The sequence below is a fragment of the Cetorhinus maximus genome, chromosome 17 (genome assembly GCF_964194155.1).
Source record: "Cetorhinus maximus chromosome 17, sCetMax3.hap1.1, whole genome shotgun sequence".
In the NCBI taxonomy this organism is placed as follows: Eukaryota; Metazoa; Chordata; class Chondrichthyes; order Lamniformes; family Cetorhinidae; genus Cetorhinus; species Cetorhinus maximus.
Genome location: NC_135895.1, coordinates 93092976 through 93110521, shown reverse-complemented (window position 1 = coordinate 93110521; position 17546 = coordinate 93092976). Strand labels below are relative to the sequence as shown.

General features: G+C 42.3%; 1 protein-coding gene across 3 annotated transcripts in view; it reads left to right on the top strand.

The window, feature by feature from the left end:
- LOC144692582 (flavin-containing monooxygenase 5-like) overlaps positions 1 to 17546 on the top strand; it is a 406487-nt gene that overhangs the window by 364682 nt on the left and 24259 nt on the right. For 2 of the 3 annotated variants that reach the window (XM_078561590.1, XM_078561592.1), the window contains exons 2-4: positions 6413 to 6533; positions 14873 to 15010; positions 16647 to 16835. In XM_078561590.1, the coding sequence (XP_078417716.1) occupies positions 6531 to 6533; positions 14873 to 15010; positions 16647 to 16835 (330 nt within the window). In that variant the 5' untranslated portion in view covers positions 6413 to 6530. Of the gene's footprint in view, positions 1 to 6412; positions 6534 to 10549; positions 10709 to 14872; positions 15011 to 16646; positions 16836 to 17546 lie in introns of those variants that run through there. The other variant, XM_078561591.1, reaches the window with a different exon arrangement.

The window sequence follows — 17546 nt, the reverse complement described above, 5'->3', positions numbered from 1 at the left end:
AAGGTATCACTGTCAAAACTTTCTAAAAGTGAAATAATCCATTCCAGCCAATTCTCAAACATTATGGTTGCAGGATTGCACTTACCTTTGGTGACTGTAATTGTTGAGTCTGAGATAACTAATATTGCTGGACTGGATGTTAGATACTTTTGAAATGTTGTAACAGGTGTCGATTGTAATGTGCGATATGTAATTTTCTGACAGAAGTGAAACACCTCTCATCACTGCAGAGTTGAGGAGTTAGTTTAGTGCACCACCAAGTGGTAAATGTTCAAACCCATTGCAGCCCAGCACATGTTGCCAGGTGAAGGCAGTTGACTGGATTTTCTTTTTGAAAAATTAAACCTGAAATATTGCTGTTGGTTTGAAACTGATCTTTTCAAGATTGTCAGCAATCCCAGTGGTCAAATTACATTCACCTGTGGCATTTACAAAGTTGTAAAGTAGATGCTGGTACAGGAGTTAAAATGACATCCAGTGGATACTGTTATGGCACAGCCGACGGTAAATGCTGAATTGATCAAATCCCAAAGGGAAACTTGAAACAACTTGCCACAAATTTCGAGATGCGTGCCTTGAACACAGTAGTAACAAAACCACCCAGTCTTATAGGTTTTTACAAAACTAGATTAAACATTTATGAATAAGAGAAATGATTTTAAATACATACACAGATCTATAAATTACTACTATGATAACTTCTAAATCTCCTAATCAATCTAACTCCCAATTACACTTTCGTTAAGGCAACAGTAAAACACATAGATTTTAAAAGACCCGGGGAAAAACCCACGCCGAATTCAAGGTGAGTTTTCTTAACTTCAGTCCTTTGAAGATAGCAGCTTGAGGCATAGATGCTGAAGGCTTTTCACACTTGTCGGATCTCAAAATGCCTCCCTTACAAACAGCCCTCTCTCCTTTATACATATTTTCCTCTTTGAATGCGAATTCCCATTGTCTCACAGGGCAGAATTTTACGCTCGGCATGCGGGCACACACCCGACACGCTCGAGCATAAAATTACGCACAATGATGCCGGACGTGTATCCCGATGCCATCGTGCATTCGCACGATATTTTGTTCGGCGGGCGTGCGCCAGAGTCGGCTGCACGCCCGCCAATAATTGGAGGGCCCATTAAGGCCATAAACAAGCTAATTAAAATCAAATTTACGCTATCCACCCAACCTTACTGTTGGTGGGCAGGCGAAAAGCCAAGCGGCCTGTACATTTTTTAGGAAACCTCATCCCGTGGATGAGGCTTCCTGAAGCAAATAAACACTTTATTTTTGACTTGAAAACATATCCCAGCTCGTGAGGAGACATGTTTTTTTTAAATTTTTACTGCCTTTATTAATTTTTTTTAAAAAGCACCTCAATCTCCCTGAGGCAGCTCCGCGCCAGCTCACTCTCCCTCTTCCCTCCGTCTGCACAGGTGGCGCTGAGCGCTGCCGCTCGTGATCTATGCAGGCCCGCCCACGTGAAATCGCGGAGTGGAGCCAATCGCGGGCAACAGTTGGCTTCCTGACCACCCCTGCCTGCTCCCGTTGAGCCAGCCCGATGAGGGAAAAATTCTGGCCAATATGTCTTTTGAACTTTACCTCTCTACCAATAAAAAAATCTATCATAGTACCAATTCCACCAGTAATCTTTGGGAAAAATAAATAAACACACTATTTCTTACTACTTCTGCTGGCTAGGTATACATTACACTTCCTCCTTTGAATTCATGTCACTATACTTTGTTTAAAAATATAAATGTTCCCTTTACGCTTCACATTCTCAAACTTGCCATGTTTGCCGAATTAACATTTCAGACCTAATTTCTCTTCTTTTGTCAAAGCACCCAGACTAGCTGCCTCTAATTCAATTAAGTCACACACACACACAGACACATCCCACTATTACTCTATTTTACAATAATATCCAATAGCATTATGGAAATTATTACATCTTCCTGATAATACTTTGTGGAAAACTTTATGTTATTCACTCATAAAAGCCAGCATTCATTGTTCATCTTAATTGTTCTTGAGAAGATGACGGTGAGCCACCTTGAACCACTGCAATCCATGTGGCGCAGGTGTGTCCACGGTGCTGTTAGGAGGGGAGTCCCAGGATTTTGACCCAGTGACAATGAAGGAACGGTAATATGTTTCCAAGTCAGGATGGTGTGTGACTTGAAGTGTAACTTATAGGTGATGGTGTTCCCTTACAGGTGGTGCACCTGCTACCCTTGTGCTTCTAGGCAGCAGAAGGCACACATTTGGAAGGCACTGTTGCAAAGCCTTGGCAAAGCGCTGCAGTGCATCTTGTATATGGTACACACTGCTGATTCTGTGCACCATTGGTGGAGAGAGAGAGAATGTTCAAGGTTGTGGATGGGATGCCAGTCAAATGGGCTGCTTTGCACTGGATGGTATCAAGCTCCTTAAGTGTTGTTGGAACTGTACTCACCCAAGCACGTGGAATGTATTCCATCACACTCCTGATTTGGCCTTTGTAAGTGGTGGTAAGGCTTTGGGGAGTCAGGAGGTGAATTACCTGTTGCAGATTTCCCAGCCTCTAATCTGGTATGGTAGGCACAACAGTTAGGTGACTGGTCCATTGAAGCTGCTAATTAATCATATTAATCAGCAGGTCTGACAGCATCTGCAGAGAGTAACACAGTTAACCTTTTGAGTCCGTATGACTCTTCATCAGATGATGAAGAGTCATACGGACTCAAAACGTTAACTCTGTGTTCCTCTCCACAGATGCTGTCAGACCTGCTGAGTTTTTCCAGCTATGTTTTATTTTTGTTTCAGATTTCCAGCATCCGCAGTATTTTGCTTTTAATCATATTAATCAATTAGCCTACAACAGACCCAGACATATTGAGAAAAAGCCCCAGTAGTGGAGAATTTTGGGAACCAAAAACCACCTATTCCTTCCAGTAAACTACCCTTACCACATGCCAAGCCCCAGATTACTCCTATACTCTACCCTGTGAAATAAATGTCACCAATTTTCATTGGAATGAATCCGCACTGTTTCCATCGCCTCCCTCGGCAGTGTGTCCTCATAGATTGACCACTTACTTCCTGAAATATTGTTTCCCTAGGTTAGTTTTGGTTTTTTTTTAAAAAAAAGATTAAATGTCAGCGATGGAGAACAGGAGAAACTACCTTAACCATGGAGTTCAATTCCTGGGTTAGTGGTTGAGGCTGAAGCTACGTCACATTCAAGATAATATTGGAAATCGAAGTGGGCGAAAAGGACGTGGCGAACATGGTGAGTGAAAGCGATTTGCTGCATGTGTGGGAGGCGGTGTGTTTGTTTCCAATCGCCAATTTCACTTTCTCCGTGAAACTTGTTGCTGCGGGGAAGCCAGTGACACCACTTGCGGTTACCCTCCTGCCTGCAGCCCGTGTTACCACTCTGTCTCAATTTCTGATGATAGACTGTCCACCAATATCCACTACAAGCCTACCGACTCCCAGAGCTACCTCGACTACAGCTCCTCACACCCCGCTTCCTGTAAGGACTCCATCCCATTCTCTCAGTTCCTTCGCCTCCGTCGCATCTGTTCTGATGACGCTACCTTCAAAAACAGCTCCTCTGACATGTCCTCCTTCTTCCTTAACCGAGGTTTTCCACCCACGGTCGTTGACAGAGCCCTCAACCGTGTCCGGCCCATATCCCGCGCATCCTCCCTCACGCCTTCTCCTCCTTCCCAGAAACATGATAGGGTCCCCCTTGTCCTCACTTATCACCCCACCAGCCTCCGCATTCAAAGGATCATCCTCCGCCATTTCCGCCAACTCCAGCATGATGCCACCACCAAACACATCTCCCCTTCACGCCCCCTGAGGGCATTCCGTAGGGATCATTCCCTCCGGGACACCCTGGTCCACTCCTCCATCACCCCCTACTCCTCAACCCCCACCTATGGCACCTCCCCATGCCCACGCAGAAGATGCAACACCTGCCCCTTCACTTCCTATCTCCTCACCGTCCAAGGGCCCAAACACTCCTTTCAAGTGAAGCAGCATTTCACTTGCATTTCCCCTAACTTAGTCTACTGCATTCGTTGCTCCCAATGCGGTGTCCTCTACACTGGAGAGACCAAACGCAAACTGGGCGACCGCTTTGCAGAACACCTGCGGTCTGTCCGCAAGAAAGACCCAAACCTCCCTGTCGCTTGCCATTTTAACACTCCACCCTGTTCTCTTGCCCACATGTCTGTCTTTGGCTTGCTGCATTGTTCCAGTGAAGCCCAACGCAAACTGGAGGAACAGCACCTCATCTTCCGACTAGGCACTTTACAGCCTTCCGGGCTGAATATTGAATTCAACAACTTTAGATCTTAAACTTCCCCTCCCCCCATCCCCACCCCGTTTCTCCCCCCTCCCTTTTCTTTCAATAATTTATATAGATCCTTCTTTTCCCACCTATTTCCATTATTTTTAAATCTAAAACTAAAACTTTGTTAGTCTTTCCACCCCACCCCCACTAGAGCTGTACCTTGAGTGTCCTGTCTTCCATTCTTAATTAGCACTTTTCTTAGACAATATCACCACCTTCAACACCTCTTTGATCCTTTTGTCTGTGACATCTTTTGATTATCTGCTCCTATCACTGCTTGCTTATCTCCACAATCACCACACCCTCAACTTCTCTCTCCCCCCGCCCCCCCACCTTAGACCAGCTTATATTTCGCCTTTCTCCTAACTATACTCAGTTCTGCCGAAGGGTCGTGAAGACTCGAAACGTTAACTGATTTCTTCTCCACCGATGCTGCCAGACCTGCTGAGTTTTTCCAGGTAATTCTGTTTTTGTTCCGTGTTATCACTGCCGTTTCCAGTGTGCCTGCAGCCCAGAGTTTTTGACAGAATAATCCAGCCGTGTCCAAAGTAGTGAGTTGTGATATTTTCAATGTCTTTCTCTTTAAAACGTAAAGCTATGTTAGAACTCTGTATTTTTTATTTGTCTGAATCCAGATAATAGATAGTGCTAAAAAGTGACAATGTTTTGCAGTTTCTCTCCCCTCCCCTTGAAAATTGGAGTAAATTCACAGGATTGCACAGACTGAATCTCCCACCTCCGCTTTACCCTCCCTCCCTCCTTCCCTCCTTGCTAGCTAGCTGGGGAAACTTTGTTCACTAACACCGCCCGGCTAGGCAGGCAGGCCTGAACCACATCTGAAGAAGTGCTGGAGGCGGCTCCTCTGAAACAAAGTTTCTCCTGTGCTCCCGAGGGGGGCGAAGCGGAGCTGGGAGATTAAAAGCAAAAAACTGCGGATGCTGGAAATCCAAAACCAAAACAAAAATAGCTGGAAAAACTCAGCAGGTCTGGCAGCATCTGCGGAGAGGAACACTGTTAATGTTTCGAGTCCGTATGACTCTTCAACAAAACTAAGTAAAAATAGAAAAGGTGAAATATAAGCTGGGTTAAGGGGGGGTGTGGTGGGACAGGTAGAGCTGGACAGAGGGCCAGTGATAGGTGGAGATAACCAAAAGACGTCATAGACAAAAGGACAAAGAGGTGTTGAAGGTGGTGATATCATCTAAGGAATGTGATAATAGGTAACATTAAGGGTAGAAAGCAGGACCTGCAAGGTACAGATAGCCCTAGTGGGGTGGGGGGAAGGGATCGAAATAGGCTAAAAGGTGGAGATAAAACAATGGATGGAAATACATTTAAAAGTAATGGAAATAGGTGGGAAAAGAAAAATATATATAAATTATTGGAAAAAAGGGGGATCGGAAAGGGGGTGAGGATGGAGGAGAGAGCTCATGATCTAAAATTGTTGATCTCAATATCCAGTCCGGAAGGCTGTAAAGTGCCTAGTCGGAAGATGAGGTGCTGTTCCTCCAGTTTGCGTTGAGTTTCACTGGAACAATGCAGCAAGCCAAGGACGGACATGTGGGCATGAGAGCAGGGTGGAGTGTTGAAATGGCAAGCGACAGGGAGGTCTGGGTCATGTTTGTGGACAGACCGAAGGTGTTGCGCAAAGCGGGGAGATTCTTGGCTTCATGCCAGTCTGTACAATCGAATGAATTTACTCCAATTTTAAATACTTTTAAATAAAAGCTATTATTCCATTAGGCACTTTGAATCAAACAATTTTAAATTCTGTTTCCTTTTTCTTTGCTGTGTTTTTTTTCTCTTGTCTGCTTTCGGATGACAGGTATGCATGATCCTGCCAATCACACCTCCCCGGGACAGTTCTTTTGTTTATTTATCTAATTACCTTTGGCCTTGCACCTTGAACTCTTTTGTCATTTAATCTCTCCTGCCCTCCACCCTATCACAGACCTTCCCTTTTTGTTCTTTTTCCCACCTTTCACCTGCTTGAAACATTTCTAATTTTTTCCAGTTCTGACAAAAGGTCACAGACTTGAAATGTTAACTCTATTTCTCTCTCCACAGATGTTACCAGACCTGCTGAGTATTCCAGCGACTTCCCCCTTTATTTCAGACCTCTAGCAGCTGCAAGTGTGTTGCTTTTGTCTATTAAAGCTTGTTGTTTAAAGTCATTCGGGCCTGAATGGTGGTTACTATCATCAGAATCACCTTTTGATTTGACTGCAACCATGGAGAATTACACTAACATGCTCTAAACAAAGGAATTGCATTTATATAGCACTGTTCATCACCTCAGAACATCACATTGTGCTTCAATGATAATCGTTTTGAAGTGCAGTCATCGTTCTAATGTAGGGAAAGCATGTAGGCCTATTTCTGGACAACAAGCAGTGATAAGAATGATGACCAGATAATCTGTCTTGGTGATATTGGTTGGCATTACCTCTGTAAACATAATTTACTATTCACTATTCAATTCAGAATTTTCATATTAATTTGTACTTGATTTTCTTTTTTGAAACATCTAGAATCATACAGCATTGAAGAAGATGGTTATCTGGGAGAGCTAAAGAATTATTCCCATTCCCCTGCTCTTGCCCCATTGCCCTAGATTTTCATTTTCCTTTTGCATATATGGCCGGGATTTCCCTGTCCCGTTGCGGGTGGGACCCGCTGCAGGCGAGGCGGTGCCCCAGCCAGAAGTCCATTGACTTGCGGCAGGACCGGACGATCCCGGTGGGAAGGTGGGGGGGGAAGGTGCAGAAAATCCCACCCTATATTTTCCAAATCCCTTTTGAAAATTATTATTGAAACTGCTTCCAGATACTTTTCAGGCAATGCATTCCGGATCATCATAACATGCTGCCTAAAAGGAACTCGCCTCTTCTTCCCTCTGGCTCTTTTATCATTTACCTTAAATCTCTTGTTACTCACCCTCCTGCCTGCAGCAACAGTTTTTCCCTATCCGGTTTATCAAAACCCCTCATAACTTTGAACATCTCTCTTAAATCTTCCTTTAGCCTTCTAACTCCAAGAAGAACAATTGCAGCTTCTCTAGTCTCTCCAATTAACTAAAGTTCCCCATTCCTGGTACCATTCTAGTATCTCTCCTCTGCACTGTCGTCAAGACTTTAACATTCTTTCTAAAGTGTGGTCTCCAGAATTGGAGAGAATGCTCGGTGCTTTATAAAGGGTTAGCATTGTGCCTTGCTTTTGTGCTCTGTCCTCAATTTATAAAGCCAAGGATCCCATTTTTTAAAAGACTTCGCAACTTGTGCAAGCACGTTCAAAGACTTGTCTTTATATCCCCAGGTCTATCTCTTCCTGCACCACTTCCTGTACCATTTAGTTTAGATTGACTACCCTCATTCTTCCTTCCAAAAATGTATCAATGCACTCTTCTCTGCGTTAAATTCCATCTTCTCATTTCAGCAGTCTTATGTCTTCCTGAAGTCTCTTACTATCCTCCTCATTGTTTACTACATTTCTAAGCCCTTTCATCGCTTAAGTTGTACTCTTCATATGTACCAGTGTGAATTGGGTGTCTATACTGAATATAGGGAAGCGTATTGCACACATTAAAGCCTGACAACAGCTGTACCTTTTTCTTTGATTTCTGTGTAAATCATGGCTGGTTGCAACTCTAGTTATACCACTGGTTGCAAAAAAACCAACAAACCGAGAAGGACCACAATTAAAGTTTCCAAGGGAGAAAATGTATCTTAGTTCGTCAGCATAGCATTTTGAACAGCAGATCATATCATTAGCTTCACTGCAGTTCCCATCCTCCTGTTCAGCCATCAAGTGGCTGAGTTCCAAGTCACTATCAAAATAAAATGGAAAGCTAAGTTCACACTTTGGACTTGGTTCAATGAATTGGATAAATAAGCTGTAGATAACAGTGATCATATGTTATCAGTCAGCAAACTTACCCGCAGGGGCAGAATTGTTGTCCTGATGTGGGATTGGTCTTCACTGGCTACTTTTTTAAAAAATCATTCTCATGGCGTGGGTGTTGCTGGTATGGTGGCATTTATTGCACTTACTTACACTAAGTGCAGTGGCACAGAGGTTTGTAGGCCATACTTAACATTCCTTCAATTTTGAAGGAAACAGAACAAACAAAAGTCTGATTGAAAAAGCGTGTGAAGGCCTAAGATTTATTTTCTTAAGGGTGGTTCTGCCCCAGAAAATATTGATACATTTTTTGACATTTGATTGATACATTTCATGGTTGCAGTGAATTTGGGAAATAGATTTTTAAAAATCTAGCACCAATTTTTCTATTTGTTGACAACTACTGCCTTTCCCATTCAGAAACTAATTTGCTCAATATTTTAAATAGTTTTAAAAAAATCACTTAACACTAAATAGAGGGCTCAAATCTACCCTACTATCACCAAGATGGAGCACTTTTGTCTCTGAGATTACTTATCTAAATTATTTTCTTGCTCACCATGGCTCAAGATATTAAAAGCCAAATTAATGTACACAATGTCCAACTTTCCAATGTACATTCATCATGGAACACACACAAGTCCCCTGTATAAGTAATAGTGGCACAATTAGTTAGCAATTGGATAAATATTTGAAGGGAAAAATGTTGCAGGACAACTGGGAAAGAGCAGAGGAATTAAACTAATTGGAGATCTATATACATAATTGGATATATTAATTATTCAAGTAGATTTAGCTATACATTTCAAATCTACGCACAGGAGCTTTAGGCTTGTTCCACAAATACTGTCGGTGTTTAAATACTGTGAATGATTTTAACGTTTTTTGTTTTGTCATAACTTGAACTAGATATTCAATAATCTTTTGAAGTTGGTTAGTACAGGTCAATGAGTCGAACAATTCTTGGAAGTGAGTTGGAACGGTCTTTGTCCTTTTGTCTATGACATCTTTGGCAATCTCTTCTTTGCCTCCACCTATCACTGGCCCTCTATCCAGCTCTACTTGTCTCACCCCACCCCCAATTTAACCAGCTTATATTTCACCTCTCTTCTATTTTTCCTTAGTTCTGTTGAAGAGTCATACGGACTCAAGACGTTAACTGTGTTCCTCTCCGCAGATGCTGCCAGACCTGCTGAGTTTTTCCAGGTATTTTTATTTTTGTTTTGGATTTCCAGCATCTGTAGTTTTTTGCTTTGAACTTATCTTAAGATTGATGTTGTAACTGCCTCCTTATTAACAATAACGTCAAGCTCTTCTCAAAAGAGGCATTTTGCAGCTGGAAACCTTCGAAGAAATCCTGCTGACATTCTTGAAAGCAAAGGAAATGATTTAAAAATTGTCTGCTTAGTGCTAGAATTGTTGCCAATTTGAGGAGTTAGATAACAGGACAGCTGCTGCAGCTATATACCTATTATTTTGCCATTAGATTGTATATGTGCTGATAATTTGCTATCTTGGTATCTGTCCAATGAATATTCAGCCTAATACAAAATTTATTGTGATCATCTTCTGTGTCCAGAGACTAAGGTAGGACCTTGTGACGGTTATAGGTTGTCAGGTACCTAACGGATTCTCTGTTCAAAAACCTAGACACAAATTCAGAAGCTTATATAGACCTCAGGGTTAGGATAAACTATTCCAAGGATGAGGAGTGTTGGAACTCGCCATGGGAGTGATCAGCCAGAATAATCTATGGCAAAAAAGGTTTGAAGATCAGAAATCTAACATGCCCTGTGTTATCAAGCGCCCATTCTGACAAATTGCTCAAGTTGACTCAACAGGCCTGTCACGGTTCATAACATTTTGGCCGTATTTCCAACTGAAAGGATGTGGGCATTAGTTATGTCAGGTTGTGCTTTTTTTTTAGTAAGTGTGCCTCTGAAAGGCTGATATTGGTTTATTGATCAGCAGGCAGCCTCAGGGTGTAATAATTATAAATGAGATGCAAACTTGTCTCTGAGATCCAAACAATGGACAATTCATTATCAATGCCTGGTTATTCAAAAGAATACTTTTGCACCTTAGTGTTGGAAACATTTTTTAATCTCTTTGGGGGCTGAGTAGCTTTAAAATATCAGAACACAAGAATCAATGTTGCATCAAAAGGCAGTGATGGGAGCAAAGCGGTGCCCTAGCCAGTCAGGCAGGGTACAAATAGATTACACTTTTACTTAGAACTAGGAGTAGGAATCCTTGTGGTTTAACTTTGCAACAGTGCAGAAACAGAATTCGAGCCAATTGTATCATGTGACTCTTATTATTCTGTGTGTTTTATCTTGGCCTTCAACAAGCAGACTCATGACTACAGTCAGGACATGCGGAGGCAGGGGGTCAAGTAGCAGAACGAATAGCAAACTAGCTACAAAGCCGAGAGTAAAGGGTAGCTGCTCAGACTAACAAAAGGTAGGAAATCATGTTCCACAAGTATTGGTGTTAGGAGCACTGTTGTTCACTATTTCCATAAACAATTTGGGATTGAATGGACATTTTCAGAATTTGTAAACAAAATACAAACCAAATTGTGGATATTGTTGATTAATGAGGAAGACTGCAATAAAACACAGGAAAACTTTAAGTCTGCAGAATGTGTGTGGAATTGGCAAATAAATTTCAATACAGATAAATGAGAAGTGGTGCATTTTGGTAGGAAGAATAAGGAGGCCATATACTCATTGGAAACTGTTAACTTGGTATACCTTTGGAGAAATTGAAGATGTACCTATATGTTGAACATGGAAATCCAGTCAGATAATGAGGGAGTTTCATTGTAATACCATAAGACCATAAGACATAGGAGCAGAAATTAGGCCATTCGGCCCATCGAGTCCACTCTGCCATTCAATCATGGCTGATAAGTTTCTCAACCCCATTCTCCCGCCTTCTCCCCGTAACCTTTGATCCCCTTACCAATCAAGAACCTGTCTATCTCGGTCTTAAATACACTCAATGACCTGGCCTCCACAGCCTTCTGTGGCAATGAATTCCATAGATTCACCACTCTCTGGCTAAAGAAGTTTCTCCTCATCTCTGTTCTAAAAGGTCTTCCCTTTACTCTGAGGCTGTGCCTTCGGGTCCTAGTCTCTCCTACTAATGGAAACATCTTCCCCACATCCACTCTATCCAGGCCTTTCAGTATTCTGTAAGTTTCAATCAGATCCCCCCCTCATCCTTCTAAACTCCATCGAGTATAGACCCAGAGTCCTCAAACGTTCCTCATATGTTAAGCCTTTCATTCCTGGGATCATTCTCGTGAACCTCCTCTGGACCCTCTCCAGGGCCAGAACATCCTTCCTGAGATACGGGGCCCAAAATTGCCCACAATATTCTAAATGTGGTCTGACCAGAGCCTTATAAAGCCTCAGCAGCACATCCCTGCTTTTATATTCTAGTCCTCTCAAAATAAATGCCAACATTGCATTTGCCTTCCTAACTATCGACTCAACCTGCAAGTTAACCTTAAGAGAATCCTGGACTAGGACTCCCAAGTCCCTTTGCACTCCAGATTTCTGAATTCTCTCCCCATTTAGAGAATAGTCTATACCTCTACTCTTCCTACCAAAGTGCATGACCTCACACTTCCCCACGTTGTATTCCATTTGCCACTTCTTTGGCCATTCTCCTAACCTGTCCAAATCCTTCTGCAGCCTCCCCGCCTTCTCAATACTACCTGTCCCTCCACCTATCTTTGTATCATCTGCAAACTTAGCCAGGATGCCCTCAGTTCCATCATTCTAGATCATTAATGTATAAAGTGAAAAGTTGTGGTCCCAACACTGACCCCTGTGGAACTCCACTAGTCAGCAGCCGCCATCCTGAGAAGGACCCCCTTATCCCCACTCTCTGCCTCCTGCCAGACAGCCAATCTTCTATCCATGCTAGCACCTTGCCTCTAACACCATGGGTTCTTATCTTTCTGAGCAACCTCCTGTGCGGCACCTTGTCAAAGGCCTTCTGGAAGTCCAAGTAGATAACATCCATACCTGTGGGTTTCACGACCCTAACCGTAGATATAATTCAGTGAGAGTTACCTTCCATAGAACAAAAAGTATATGCTCAAACCGATTAGAGGAATTCCAGTACTGGTGCCCTAAGCCCTAGAAGATACCTGCAATAGTTAGTGATAGTAATGAGTGCTAAATGACAACGTTTCTAACGTGGGCAAAATGATCCAAACATACACTGCACTCAACAGCAGCTCTATCAGAAACAGATACAGGATATGGTGCTGACAAAACTCCCCAAGTTAATCCAGCATCCCAGTCTGAAAGTGTGTGTATGTAATGAGTAATGGCCTAAACCTGCCGGTAAAAATAGCAAGGCCAAACACCCCAATTTCCTCCCCCAAAACTGACACTATAGCACAAAATTACAAACCTCCCAGAACTAATAGAGCAGGCAACTCAAAATAACAAAGCACTCCACATCTTTATATTACCAAAGTCAATATATCTGTTTCACCTGCTATTGAGAATTCCCACTTTTAATATATCCATCTCTAACTGTACTGCTTGTGTGAAACCCTTTACTTGTATCATCTGTTATATATGATAGCAAGCCATTTTGCACAATCTGGCCATTGGGTGGGCTTTCCCCACAAATCACTCAAAATGCCCTCTGAAAATATTTCAACTGAAAATTTCCTGAGTTTTTTTCCTCTTTGCTTGGTAACTGAAACCTGATTGGTCAATGTAACTGGTGGCATGCTCCAGGTTAACTGCATTATATATGAATTAATAATATGGACATGGGCTCGCCACCAACATTTGACAACAGATTGGAGTAGTTTGCAGTTTTGTAGCAAATGCAGTTCCCAGTTGGCTGCGGTGTTTTATGATTGGTAAAGGGAACAAAGAAGTATTCAGAAGCTCTGGAAAATCTATTGGGCTAAGCTACACACCTGTTTCTAAGTGTGCAGATAAAGCCTGCTTTAAGTCCTGCCATTTGCATTAGGCCTTAAATAAGGCTTATATAATTCAGTGTTTCAGTGATCTGTATGAGGTACTGGTTGTGCCACAATGGTGTACAACACAGAAAGAGGATATTCTGGGATATTCAGCTCACTGAGTCTGTGCCAGCTGTTTAGAGCAATGCAGAACTAATCCGACTGTCCTGTTTTCTTCCCCATAGCCTTGTATCTTCCTCACCTTCTAATATTTATCCAATTTATTACTTAAAAGGTGAATGGTGTCCACCTCAACTACACCATGTAGCAAAGCATTCCATGCTCCAGCCATACGCTGTAAAGAAATTTCTCCTCACTTCTCTCCTCACTCCATTTTAAACAAACTACTCTTATTACAGATACACCAACCAGAGGAAATGGTGTCTCACCATTCACTCTGTCAGAACACACTTTGTAATTTGAAAAGCCTTTATTAAATCTCCTCCTAGCTTTCCCAGCTTCAGTGGAAATCATCCGAGTATTTCACAACTTTTCTCAAACTCTTGTTTCCCAGTCTTGGCATCATCTTGGTGATTGTACACTGTCTGTGGCTTTAGTGTCCTTCTATAATGCTGTGGCCAGAACACCACACAGTACTCTAACTGTGGCCTCATCAGTCTTTATCCATTTGCATCATTACATCTTGAACTCAATCCCCTGTATAACCCGCTGTAGAAAGGATATGGCTGGCATTCAGAAGGTACAATTTACATGACCTTGGATCATACTGGAGATACAGGAAGGGGGTTCATTGGAACAGTGCAGTTTTATAGGAGGTGAATTTGAAGCATCACATTTTGGAAAAAAGTGATTCAGGGTCAATATTGCACACGTACAACTGATGCGTGTGAGTCATGATAAAATTCACAACTGCTTTAGGAAGGGAGAGGGAAAGCCCAGATTTTATTTTCACACAGAGTTAATAGCGTGTGGAATGCACGGTTTGAAGTGATTCATGGAGACGAGCCAGTCTTCACATTTTAGTCTGGAAGAAACACTTGAAAAGGAAAACAATTTTGCACAGACAGGGAAATTATCTGCTGTGGAGAGAGTTTAGTGTTCAACATGGATAGAGGTCTGGAGTACAGATCTCTGATACGAATGGAATTTGATGAGGAGGGATAGAGGTCTGATGTACATTGCTTTGCTGCAGATGGAGTTGGGTGATGAAGAGGAATACAGAGCTCTGCTGTGGAGACTGTTTGGTGACATGGGGGGATAGAGCTCTGGAGTACAGAGCTCTGCCATCAAGCTAAATGGGCTGATAGTCCTCCTTCTACACTTGCATTTCTGTAGTTGATGATAAGCTGTGGCGGTCATTCCCCTTATTTCCCCTCTGTCTTTGTTTTCACTCTCCCCTAACTCAACAGTTTAATTTCACTTTAATTAACATTCAGAAAAGGGTAGGAATAGACCACATCCAACCCATAAGTGCCCACCCCTTCCACTAGCTAGTGTGACCACTTGCACCACAGTTGTTGACCTCTAATTACCTTGCTATCCAGTAATAAGGTTGGCCTATGATTTTCATGGAAACAAATGTTTGCTTTATTTGATGGGTATTGGTGTCTCAATTGTATTTTACCCAATGAAATAATATTGAACTGGTGTCTGTTTGCTTTAAGGTGAAAATGACAAAGCGAGTCGCTATCATCGGGGCTGGTGCTAGTGGCCTAACTTGTATAAAGTGCTGTTTGGATGAAGACTTGGAGCCTGTCTGCTTTGAGAGGACCAATGACATTGGAGGGCTCTGGAATCTTCAGGTATGCTCTGGTGTTTGAGAGGGTTTCATTTGGTGTGATTGAAAGCCAGTGTTCCAACCCCACTCCTTTCTGCCCACACCATTCAATTCAAGGTGGGTCTGACCCCAAACAATAATAAAACTTTATTTATGAATTGTATATAGTCTTACCTCCCCCACTCTAGACCCATCATGCTGCCTGAAAGGCAGTAAAATACCAGGATCCCATTGCACTGACTGAAGACTGAGCAAAGATATAAATTCCGTGTCCAACAATGATCCAACTCTAAAGTTCATAAAAGGAGACCATTTCTTATACTGTTTGGCCTTGATGCTGCATGCTATGTAACTCCAACTATGGGGTGTCAAGCAGGGTGTAAACATTGCTCAAGGGGTGCATAAGATTTCCTCAGTACAAATCGTGCACTCCAACCACTGCACTCAGTTTTTTTTAAATTACTGGCTACAAGCAGAACTTGTGTAAGCAGAGCTCCCTCACCACAGATCCAGAAACTGCATTAGACATCTTCTCAGCTTGATCACAGACTGGTGATGCATTGTAATCCCAGCCATAAACAGAAATATTTCACTGAATACAAGTTGACGCCATTCCATTAATACCAACCCCAGTGTCTCATGCATCAAGAGACAAACTCTTAAAAGTCAAGGAATTTGGCACATAAATGATGAGTTGCTTTATATTTTTAAACAATACAGATTGACAGTTAGTTATATAACAGGTCACAGCTCTTTTCAAAAGCTATATTACTGCCTTACAGAAAATATTTAGACCAACCGGTGTATGCCTTTGTTTATATGCCACCCAAGCCTCCTCCCACCGCTATTCACCTATTTCTCTCCCTCTCTCATGTCTTCATCTAGCTTCACTTAAATGAATCCACACTATTGACCTTAACTGCTCCTTGCGGTTGTGAATTTCATATTCTAATCACTCTCTGTGTAAAGATGATTCGCCTGAATTCCCTGTTGGATTTATTAGTGGCCATCTTGTTCTATGACCCAGAAATGGGAACATCCTCTCTCTGTCTACCCTATTAAAACTTTTCACAATCCCAAAGACTTTCTATAAGATCACCCCTCAGCATTCTCTTTTCTAGACATGCTCAACATGCCCACCTACTGCTCGGCCACAGACAATAAGGCCAGTAGAATGCTTAACTATTAAAGACAATACATTAGAGAAGTTGTGATTTAAACTCTATAGTGTTCATCGCAGAGTACACCTAGAATATTCTGGTCACTGAGAAGCAAGCGAATTCGAGCATTGGAGGCAGACAGAGAAGAGCTAAGAGGCTGATGCCTGGTGTTTGAGTTGGGAGGCAAGTCTGCAGAAATTGGACATCTCATGCTTGAAAGCAGGCATCTAAGAGGTGACTTTATCGAAGTATGTAAGACTGTAAACAGTGGGCGCAGGTTGGAGGGAGGTAAGCAAATCTGGAAAATTACTTTTAAGTTACAAGCAAGGCAGAGGGCCACAAATTCAGATTAGTCACAGGCAAATTTAGGATTGATATCAGGAAATTATTCTTCTCCAAAATTTAAATTAAGGGGGATATTTTGGAATATTATTGTTCATGGTTTGCATAAAATGCAGCAAAAATCCGACAAATTATTTTTTCAATTTTATTTTTGTTCAGGAAAATGTAACAGATGGCAGAGCCAGCATCTATAAATCATTGATCGTCAACACTTCCAAGGAGATGATGTGCTTTAGCGACTTTCCAGTTCCTGAAGATTACCCAAACTACATGCATAACTCTAGGATTCTGGACTACTTCCGCTTTTATGCTAAGCACTTCAATCTGTTGAAATATGTACAGTTCAAGGTAAGATTTACATCTGTTTTCTACAAATTGCAGCACGTGCACGTGACGCGGTCATCATGAGGCTGGTTCTCCCTGGGGGCGCTGATGAAATTGCTCACTCTGATATCAGTGGCTCAATGGATGCGTTTCTTTTGTACACGCTTGTTGCAGGTGGCCCCAATAGCAGTCTTCATGCCCTGTCTACAGTCTTTGACACAGTTGACCACACCAACCTCCTCCAACACCTTTCCACTGAAATCCAACTAGATGGAATGGCATTCACCTTGTTCTATTCTTATCTGTCTAATCATAGCTTGCAATGGTTTCCCTTCCTGCTGCCACACCGTTACTTCTGGTGTCCTCAAGAATCTAACCTTGGCCCTCTCCTATTTCTCATCTAAGTGCTGCCCCTCAGTGACATCATCTGAAAGCACAGCTTTGTTTTTGCATGTACACTGACACCACCCAGCTCTACCTTACCATCACCTCTCTTGACTCCTCCACTGTTGCTATTTATTGGACTGCTTATCTGATGTCCAGCAGGGAATGAACAGAAATTTCCTCCCATTCAACATTAGGAAGATCAAACCCATTGTTTTCGGTCCCTGTTCCAAACTCTGTTCTGTAGCTACCATCCCTCTCCCTGGCGACAGTCTGAGATTAAACTGGACTGTTCACAACCTCGGTGTCAGATTTGTCCCTGAAATGAGCTTCCAACCATGTAGTTCCATC